This window comes from Calliphora vicina, chromosome 1, assembly GCF_958450345.1.
Source record: "Calliphora vicina chromosome 1, idCalVici1.1, whole genome shotgun sequence".
NCBI lineage: Eukaryota > Metazoa > Arthropoda > Insecta > Diptera > Calliphoridae > Calliphora > Calliphora vicina.
Window position 1 is genome coordinate 79,018,330 of NC_088780.1, and position 11,375 is coordinate 79,029,704.

The 11,375-nt window shown below is 29.4% G+C and overlaps 1 protein-coding gene across 1 annotated transcript; it reads right to left on the reverse strand.

The window, feature by feature from the left end:
• Positions 1-232: 232 nt before the first annotated feature.
• LOC135950924 (uncharacterized) lies at positions 233-1,618 on the reverse strand. Its single transcript, XM_065500453.1, has one exon. It carries the CDS (start codon positions 1,616-1,618, stop codon positions 233-235), a length of 1,386 nt encoding a protein of 461 aa, XP_065356525.1.
• Between the last annotated feature and the right edge of the window lie 9,757 nt (positions 1,619-11,375).

The window sequence follows — 11,375 nt, forward strand, 5'->3', positions numbered from 1 at the left end:
ACATGACATGAATAATAAATAAAAATAAATAGATGATCAACAATAAATATGTACATATGTAATATATAAGTTATTTTAAGCATACATTAGGTAAATATCTGATCAGATAAGGTCTTATAAAACATTTTTAGATCAAACAATTCCATACATGTTTGGTACGAATATATTTGATAAAATGTTTGATTAATGTGGCCTAAGTTTTAAAAATAAGTTAATATAAATTTGCAAAATTCTATTGCAATGGTACTCCGTAAAGTTCATGCTTCGGTTCAAAATTGTTGGCTCCATTTGACGATGAACTATATGATACAGACGTACTTATTGAGTTACTTTCTCCTCCAGACCTAATATCAATGAGTCCATTATCACTTTTAGTGGAATGTGTGTCTGTTGGTTGTGTGTCAATTATTTCGTTTGGATATTGTGAATTAATTGAATACTGAGTGGAATCTTTTTCATCTTTGCGAGTTTTGTATTTGATGAAGTATACTTCAGGCTTGCTAGACTTGTATGAAGACTGTTGAATTTGTTGGATTTGTTCTATTGAAGGAACGTCGGGCTTTTTCACTAAAACATAAACCAATGTTTTTTCCTCTACTTGAGGAGCAGCTACTAATTGGCTGTAGTTGGGTGTCGGATGCGATGGAGCCTTAATGAAAATTATTTTATAATGTTTTTTAGGTGGGGTTAATTGTTGATGCTGATTTACGACTTTCTCATTGTTGTTCTCTTCAAGATCTTCTGGAGGAATATGTACATAAATGTGTTTTTCAATTGAGGGATCTAATGGGGCATTTGCAAATGTCTCACGTATTACATGTCCTAATTGACCGTTTATGGCTCCAACATTAAAGTCTAGGTTGGTATTCGTTGTGACACTGTTGAGAGCTGCTGACTGATGGGATGCTGCATTAACCAAGGAACCAGTATGTGATTCAGTACCACCAGAAACCAATACCGAGTTAGCCAAATTCGATCCTGCATTAGTTACTTGTTGTATATTATGTGTGTGTGTGAATGCTGATGTCGCCGAATAGTCGGGTTTAATTAAATTATTACCAGTTTGCGAAAATTGTGGTCCTGGATAATGATATGCTGCATTTATCAAGGATCCAGTATACGCTTCGCTACCACCAGATGTCAGTACCGAGTTTGCAAAATTAGATCCGGCATTAGATACTTGTTGTATATTCTGGTGTGCGGATGCTTGGGCAAATTGTGGTGCTGGGTAATTATGATTTTGAGCATTTGCTGCTACAGTTGCTTGATTGAACGAATATCCATTGCTTTGAATAGACGACGTTTGTTGTCCGTTTCCACCATTTGCAAAATGTTGTGGAGGAGCGTTATGTAAAATGTTAGCCTGCAATTGGGGACTGTAGCCGCTGGCAGCTGTAACAAGATTATGATTTGCCCCATTGTTTGTTTTATGGTTGACAATCCGACCTTCTGATTGTGATTGGATCAAGGCCAATGGTACTCCCTCAATATTTTGCGCTGCATGAGTACACGGCGGGTTGAAACTATCTATTACGGTCGCCGGTCTTCTGTATTCATATCCTTGAGGTGCAGCAAACACTGGTATTGCCAGAGCACCAAGTAAAATAAACGAAATCATTGCTTTTACAAGTTCTGCGACGCGTGATGATCATCGACTGGTTCACACCTTAGACTGTTAAAACTATTTATCGACTATTTATTTATATATGTATGTATGCACATTCTTATATTCATACATACCTATCCATATATACATGATCGTCTCTCGCTGAGAAAAAACATTGACAATACTCAGTTAATGTATTATGCAATCATCAAAAACATTCGAAAGCTTACTCTGTTGTATTTATGTATGTACTTATACACACATAATATTACATCTTACATTGGGCGTGCGTAAAATTTTGGTAGATCGTCGTAATCACAGTTAAGCTGCAAATAAACAATGTATAGTAAACACACACACATACACTCACACATTCATACCGGTAATATACAGTAGTGTATAAAATATTAGCAGGAGAATAATTTCTTTATATGGAAAAGTAAATAAAATTAAATCAATTTGTAAAAATATAATTATTAATAGTGGTATTAAATCGTGGTATTTTTTAATTAATTCTGTAGCTTTATGAAACCGTTACAGTTGAATTATAATTGTATTGACTTCTAATCACACGGTCCTCTAGGATACATCTGTAGGGGAGAGGGGCACCTTTGATCAATGTTAATAAAATCTCAGTTAAAAATTTTGTTCGACCCTTAACCGAGACAACCTTGTGTTCTAGCAACGTAAACAACTTTTGCTAGTTTTTTCAGTCGTCGACCGAATGTATTTGGGTGACCCTTAATAAACAAACGTTGGATTTCGGACAGTCTCACCCAACAGTTTGGTGAACATTGGTAAAAACAAATTATCCTGAAAAATTTTAGGTAAATCGGTTGGGATTGAGATGTAATTGTCATTCTAATGAGACATAATAAACAGAAATTGGTCAAAAAATGTTAAAGTTATTAAAAATTCCCCAGGCCATTAACGTGTCTCAGGCCACTAGAACAATAAATGTAGGAACAAAATTAACATATTTTGAGAAATATTAAAATAAAAGCCCATTTTACTTAAAATATAACCATATTTATTTGTATATGAGTTTTTGTCTTCGTAGGATACCGTTAACCTATTCGCAGGTATGACCAAAAAAATACAATTTTTTTAACAGTTTCAAAACTCCATTTTCAAATTTTGAAAAATTTTGTTAAACTAATTTCAGAATTTGTTGAGCATCTCATTCGGATTTATTTAGAATATAATAAGGAATAAAACTATGAAAATATTATGAAAATATCTGTAAATATCTGAAAATATTTGTCCGTTCCTCCGGTTTAAAATATGTAATTTTCGAGAAAAATCAATTATTTAGCCATTTTTTGGCGAATAAGCTCTATTTCCTTACTGTTATGAATTTTAAGTAAAACCTATTCAGAATATTATAGTCCAGATAATTCTAAATATATTCTGAAAGTTTTACTAAAATTGGATAACGTTAAACCTTAAATCGTGAAGGTCAAATTTTTCAATATTTGGAATTTCCAATTTAAAGATAGCGAAACGTTATTTAATTTTGGGCTGATTTTGATGAAACTTAAGAAAAATATAACATGAAGTCTTATAATAACAACACAAAAATGGAAATTAACACTTAATGGCACTTGGGGTTGAACTTTTCTAAGTTTACTTCAATAATATCGGACTAACACTTTTTGAGTTCTCATAAATAATGTGGAGAAACGTTTAAAAAAATTCACAATTTAGAATTCAAAAATTTTACCATTTTTGTACTAGGTAACCATGCATCAAATATATATAGTAGTTAGTGAAGTTTTTTTTGCTGTTGACCTGTGTAATGATTTATTGAAAATTTGTGTCAGTACTGAAACAATGGATGGATCATATATCTTAATTATAAATACATATATTCCATCAGTACAGCGCACAGTTACTCATTACCGTTTTTCATCGGCCAAAACTCTGTAACTTTTGAACCGATAGAGATATTTTAGAATTTTTTTGGTGGACAGATAACTTCTTGAATTTTTCTCCAGTTTTAATTTCATTAAAATTGGTTCAGCAATTGTTGAGAAATTTAAAGCTTAAGTTGAACTTTTAATTTATTATAGCATTTAGTATGAAAATGCTTTACTTATAAAAAAGTTGTAAGCAGATAAAAACAAGTAAAGAAGTATTTTCGGTCAAGCTCGACCTCGATAATACCCTACACTATAATTTATTTTCCTGAATGGTTTTCGGAGGAGGGCATTATGGGAGCTATGTCTAATTATAGACCGATCGCCATGAAATTAGGTCGTGTGATTTATGTCTATATGGATGTTATTTCTGTTGAATTTTATGTATAAATTAACCATTTACGACCGATAATGTATAATTTCGGGAGAACATTTGTATGGGTGATAGGTGAAATAATGGACCGATTTCAGTCAGTTTCGATAGGCTTCGTCCTCGGCCCGAAAAATGTAATGTACCAAATTTTATCGCAATATCTTCAACCTGTCATACCTGTCATATGAACAGGTAAAATAAAAATAGAAAAAAAAATTGGGAGTAATTTCATACAAATGAAAAAAGTGTTTAACAAACAGATCAAAACAGGTCAACAAGTATATATGGGCTTAAAGAGGACACTTTGGCCTTTCTCCTGGTAGTAAAATTTGTTTAACCCCTTTTCACCCTAAGCTCTTTTATTCCACTGAAATTCAAATTTGACTAAAATCAAAGAATATATAGATTTATGATTTATATTCTTTGCTAAAATATACCTGAGAAAAAAATGAATAACACATCAGATAAACGATACGGTGATATATCATACCAGTTCTTAAAGACTACTATCCTACCAACATAACAAAAAAAATCAACCAATTATCGATAATAGTTTGCGAGTAATGATAATTTACTTCTGATCAAATTTACAAAAATCACATTTTTTATAAAATGACATAAAATATTTGACTTTAACAGCATGCCACGCACACAATTGACAATATTTTTATCTAATTTGTTGGCTACCTTTGTTTCAATGTGTTTACTATTGAATGGCATTAAAACTTTTTATATTGGAGTTAACAAAAAGTTGGACTTTTGGCCGACGAAATTGAGATATGAGCCACCGTTGCGGCTTTGGTAGTTTTTAGTTAACAAATTGACTTTTTGTAGTTTGGTTGGATTGTTCAGATTTTTGTTGCATTTTGGTAGGTTTTTGAATAAGTATTTTTAAGAACAAAATAATAAAATCATAACAAAAAAACTATGTTAATCCAAATAATAAAATTATTTATAAAATATGACATAATTATCTTTAATTTTTTGTTTAGTCAGGTAAATGTGTACGTATTTAGTAGAGTTCAATTCAAAAAATGCCAAAGGGCTCGCAATACTATTTTCTAATAATATTTTGTTCTGCTGTTTCAAGATTTCAGTTTCATCTGCAACGTTTAACGTATTATACATTTAATTTACATATTCTCAATCTTTCAATATTATAACACATAATGAGACCAACGGGAAATGAAAGTAGATAATTAGTATACCAAAACCCCCAAAGAGTTTTTAAAAGTTAGCTCGTGTTTTAAAGTTATTCGCCTTTAAAGATCAGTTGAGTAATTTGTTATTAAAAATTTGTTATTTAAATTGAGTGTAGTCATGTTAAAAGAAGTAATAAGAAATAGCCTGCGCTGTGAAAATGAGCAAACAAATTTTTCTTTGCTTTTTAGATGTGGGCCTTATATGACAAATTATGTACCGATCTCCATGAAATTAGGATCCGTAATTTACTTATTTGTGTTGAATTTTGTCGGGATACCAACACTTTTAGGATTTTTATGCTCGTTAAAATAATTTACAGAAGTGGGCCCTATATGGGAGTTATGGTCAATTATGAAACGATCCACACACAATTTTTAGTTGTGATATCCTCTGGGTAATGTTATAGCAGCAATAATATAATTTCAATTTAACTATTAATTTTGAAACGAATCCAAATATTTAAAATTTGTTAGGTTTTGGTAGTTTTTAATCAGAAATTTGGTAGGAAAAATATTTTGTGAGTGGAACGCTGCATCAGTATCAAGTGTCAAAGAATTTTGTATGCAATTTATTCCATGAGTTACATCATCTTCAGAAAGAACCAATTTTCCCTAATTAAGGTTATTAGCTGGTAATATACATATTTCCAAAAGAAGTATTAATATTATTATCTAAAGCACAATTATTATTTAAATTAGATTTGAAGTATTCAGCAAACATATCAACAATATCTTGGGGATTTTCATAAATCATTGAAGATGGTATATCGGAAAATTTCCTTTTAGAATTAATAAATTTCCAAAAAAAAAATTGGATTTGACTTTATTTGATTTTTCATATTCATCAAATATTGTTTATAAAGAAATTTACTTAAGAAATTGAATTCTTTTTGAATTATATTGCAAAAAAAATTTATGACAACCGGAGGTAATATATAGCTTGTGTAGTTTATTTCCATGATTCTCAAGCCTCATCAATCCCTTGTGTACCAGGCAAAGACCTTTTATCTTTAAGGGGTATAATTTTATAACAGATTTCTAAGAAAATTCTACATCACTAGCTCCTTATATTACAGTTGTGAGTAACTTACTTTGGCAGTGAGCAGACAAAGTCAAAAAAATTTTGAAAAAGCTGTGGTTAAAATTGAAAATTGTGATATTTCGAGAGCTTATATTTTTTGTTAAGTCTATTAAAAGTAGAAATATGAAAATGGAACCATCACCTTCAGGTATTTGAGTACATAAATAAATATTTTTTTGTTCTTTTTTAAAGTGCCCCATTATTGGTGTTTTTTCGATACATAGAAAAAAATCAACATGTTTTTTAAATCTCTTTTGTCTCTATTTTCGGTATTAAAATAATTGTTGTTAATCGGTTTTTTGTAAAATCGGTTTAAATAAAAAATATGGTCATAAACAGGAAACATAAGAGTATTGTTTTCATCTGTATAATTGTTTGATGTAAGTTGTTGATATCCAATCTAAGGTACAAATAACACATTTTGTAGTAAAAATTAAATTTAAATATTTATTAGGCTCACGACAAAAACGGAAGGAATCCTTTCCATATAAATTAACTTATGCGGAGGGTATTTCTGATTCGGTACTATTATAATTATATGAATTATTGTGTCTGTTTTGTGCACCGTGTTATTTTTTTAAAGTGTTGTGTAATTGTACATTATTCGTTATTTAAACAATTGAACTCTTGCTATTTGAGGAACAAATGTCAAAACTGTTTTCATTTCTCGTCGTGAACTACAAAATTTTATGAAAAACACAGAAGTTCAATTACTTAAAGACAAATTCAAGTTTCTGAGATGGGAAGTAAATCCCTACGCTTATGAAAAAAAATCCCTTTTTTCCCTACACTCACTTTTTATTTTCCCTAAATTTTTCCCTACACTACTTTTTTGAACAGCTAAGTTGTGTTTAGACTTAATCGGATTTTGAAATTGGCCACATTATTGGTTTTTCCAGGACTTGCTTGCCAAAAAGAGAATCCATTGTTCGGGTTTTTGTTTTTGAATGATTTTTTGGTGCATTTAGGTATTAGCACACAAGCCTTGTATCTGCATTTAAAGACGTCATATTTGACCGGCTCCAGCCATCCCATTAGCTTCTCGTTTCTCAACCAACTTGAGCAGTATTTCTTTACTTCGTTTCCATCATTATCAGAAGACGAATCGGAATTTTTTTCTAAAATTTGTTGTTTTAATTTATAATGACATTTATTTCTTAAAAACATACTTATTAAAATCGATAAGATCTGCGAAGATGGAGTATGTATATATGTAAAAAAATGCACAAAACCAAACATGTGTTTACTTCAAAAGAAAATTTATTTATAGAATCTACTCTTGCAGCTAGTTCTTTAAGGAAATGTCAAATACCGTAAAAAGGAGAATCCAAGGCGTATACAAGGTGGGTTCGTGAGTGAGTTAATACGCCTTGAGATAATCACTATATATGTATGTAGTTGAAAGCGGTGATGATATTAAAGATGCCACATTATTACTTACTTCATATTATACCAGATTTACGAATTTCTAATGATATGCATAAATAAATTTTATGCTTTTTTAATTTAATATTTGGAAAATACATAATATGTAGTTTTAAATTGCCATTGCAAAAAATCCCTACAATTCGACAAAAGTAAAAAATCTTTCCATTTTTCCCTACATGTGAAATTTTGGGAAAAAATCCCTACAAAAAGGGAAAATTCCCTACACTTGGCATCACTGGGTAGAAGGAGGATCATGCGCCATAAGTGCATATCTGCCAACAGCGAATAACTTATAAACAGAGTAATCGATTTTGTTACTTATCAAGTTATGTTTTCGTTTATCGATTGCTTACCATTCATGAAAGTTGGAAAGTTTAATGCCATGTTTCCACGGCAGTCTGAATTACTTAATTCGCGTTTTGAATTACGATTGCGAATCAACCTGTTTACACCACAACATTCGTAATTCAATTTGACATTTATTAATTTCTTCTTCTTGTTTTTTTTTTTCTTCTGTTTACACGTTTTGTTTTTTTTGTTTATTTTGTTTGTTTGGTGCGAATTTTAAATTTGTAATTTGGCAATGGATAAAAAAGGTAAGTAAAAACATAAAATTGTAGCATTATTAATTAAACAAATATAATTTAATTATTATTTTCATTATTAGAAAAAAGAAAAAGTGCAAGCAATTGGGACCAGGGCAGCGAGCGGGCTTTATTAGAGGTGTGGGCTGAAAGAATGGCAGAGCTGCTACTTCTACAAATGAATTTAACTTTAATCAGACTTTTTATTTCTTTTAATTTATTTATTTAATACAAAAATCCTTTTCTTTATTTTGTTTTGTTTTGACATTTTTGTTTGGAAAGCTGATTTTGATAGATAAATAATCGATAAAAATTAGAGATGACAGTCATTCGTTCGTAATTCATAAGGTAATTCAAACTGAATTACGTACGAACAAGGTAATTCGCACTTGAAATTTTGTATGGCGAATCATGTAATTCAGTTCGTAATTGGGGGTTTAATGACGAATGAGAGCGTGAATGACGAATAATGCCGTCGTGTGAACATGGTATAATGCCATGTTTCCACGGCAGTCTGAATTACATAATTCGCGTTTTGAATTACGATTGCGAATCAACCTGTTTACACGACAACATTCGTAATTCAGTTTGACATTTATTTATTTCTTCTGTTTACACGTTTTGTTTTTTTGTTTATTTTGTTCGTTTGGTGCGAATTTTAAATTTGTAATTTGGCAATGGATAAAAATGGTAAGTAAAAACATAAAATTGTAGCATTATTAATTAAACAAATATAATTTAATTATTATTTTCATTATTAGAAAAAAGAAAAGTGCAAGCAAGTGGGACCAGGGCAGCGAGCGGGCTTTATTAGAGGTGTGGGCTGAAAGAATGGCAGAGCTGCTACTTCTACAAATGAATTTAACTTTAATCAGACTTTTTATTTCTTTTAATTTATTTATTTAATACAAAAATCTTTTTCTTTATTTTGTTTTGATATTTTTGTTTGATTTTGATAGATAAATAATCGATAAAAATTAGAGATGATAGTCATTCGTTAGTAATTCATTAGGTAATTCAAACTGAATTACGTACGAACAAGGTAATTCGCACTTGAAATTTTGTATGGCGAATCATGTAATTCAGTTCGTAATTGGGGGTTGAATGACGAATGAGAGCGTGAATGACGAATAATGCAGTCGTGTGAACATGCTATAATTTTACATAATGTATGTATGACGTGAGCAGTGTTGCCAAAACATTATTGGGAAAAAATGCTAGATTTTTTTCAAAAAAATGCTAAAAAGTGCTAAAATTTTTTAAAAAGTGCTAGCAATAGTAAATAAAAAAAATTGGCTTTATAGTAAACTATGTGTTCACGTTGCGAACAATAAAGTACCAAAGTGTACCAGCACTGTCAGCTAAGCGGCCCCAGTGGCATCTCTCAAACTACAGCCAACTTCAGCAACATCAAAACAAAACAAACAGAAACAAAAATCCCTTTTTACTTCTTTCTAAAGAAAATCACAGATCGAGACAGCTGTCACTCACTAATTTCATCCTATACAAAAGTGTAATTATACAAATAAAATCTATCAAGTGCTAAAAATTATCACAGAATTGTATATATATATATCTACTTAAAGAATTAAAATTGTACACATAAAACACTAATTAAAAACATTAAAAACTATTAGAAACATTAAAGTGAATTAAAAAACTATAAAACTAATTAAAAACCTAAATCTAAAGATAGCTAAAATTCTAAAAACCCTAATTCTAAATAAATATCTAAACCTAAATCTAAAATTGAATTAAAAATCCTTAAATCTAAAACATAAAAGTTAAAAGAATTAAACCCTAATTTATATAAATATAAATAAAATCCTTAACCTAAAATTTAAAAAATTCATATATATATATACTTACATTAAAACCTATATATTTATATTAAACCCTATGTAAAAGAAAAAGGTTAATAAACATATAGCAATTTATAACGTTTTTTGAAAAGAAAGTAAAAAAGTGTTTTATTTACTACCCGCTAAACTTAAAACTACTATTGCTATCCCCCTCTAACACCTAAATAAACATTGGTCCATTCGAACCATAAAGAAAAGTAATAAATAAATACAGTCCACAAAACAAACAGTTTAAAAATTTTACAATAAAAAACCAAAACATTGTGTAATTAAATAAACATAAAAATAACAAAATAATATTTAAACAAACAAAACATTTATAAAAACAATTTTTCACAAAATAAAAAAGGAACTAGAACAAATAAACAACACAAAGTTACATAGAAGAATCAAGAAACAAGTAACAGTGAAATAAAAAATTGTTCAGACAAAAAAATTGTTTTTGGTGAAAATTAATTGTTGTTAACATAAAGCTACACAGAATCTGTTTAAAACAAACAAAAAAAATACAATTACACGAATTATAAAATTTAATGAAAGTTGTGGTTTAGTGAAAAATAAAAAATTTATGTGATTGTTAAATTTATTAAAAAATTAATTTTTTAAAAAAATACATTCAAAACCCACCCCCTTATTGCAAACACTAATAATAATTAAATACAAAATTTAATATAAACAAATAAGTGATTTACAAACAATATTTAAATTAATTACAGCAAGTTAATTAAATTTAATCACACATAATTTTTAAGACACACTGTTTTGCAAAAAATAAAAATACACACATTAATATTTACATAAATATTACTTACACAAAATAACAAATAATTTGTTCTTTAACTAACCACTAACACAAATAACAACAATAACACAAAAACTTGTCGATCGTCTCTAAGCGGGAAGATCAACACAAAGAGGAATCGACAAGTAAAAAAATTCTAACACACACACGTACGTACATAACACAATAGTACCCTATAATCCAGCAGAGTCGGTAAGTGAATTGTTTACAATTTACAAAAAATTTCCTAAATATATTTTTATTGAAAATTACTATTTTTTACGGATTGTTCAAAACTTTTAATTAGAAAAACTTGTTTTTAAACCCACCCACCCCCTTCATAGAAATTTACAAGGTTTTTTCTAAAAGTGTTGAAAAAAGTTTAATATTGACGTTTTTTTTGCAACACAATATTATTTACTGTGAAAAACACACCCAATAGGAAATTTACTCGCTGGTACACACAACCCACGTCAACTATTTCGTAAATTTTACCCATTTACCCTAATTTATTTGAGGTTTACTAATTTTTTATAAAA

Bases quoted from the DNA above. Each gene is read 5' to 3' on its own strand.
- LOC135950924 (XM_065500453.1), bottom strand. From the start codon at position 1,618: ATGATTTCGTTTATTTTACTTGGTGCTCTGGCAATACCAGTGTTTGCT.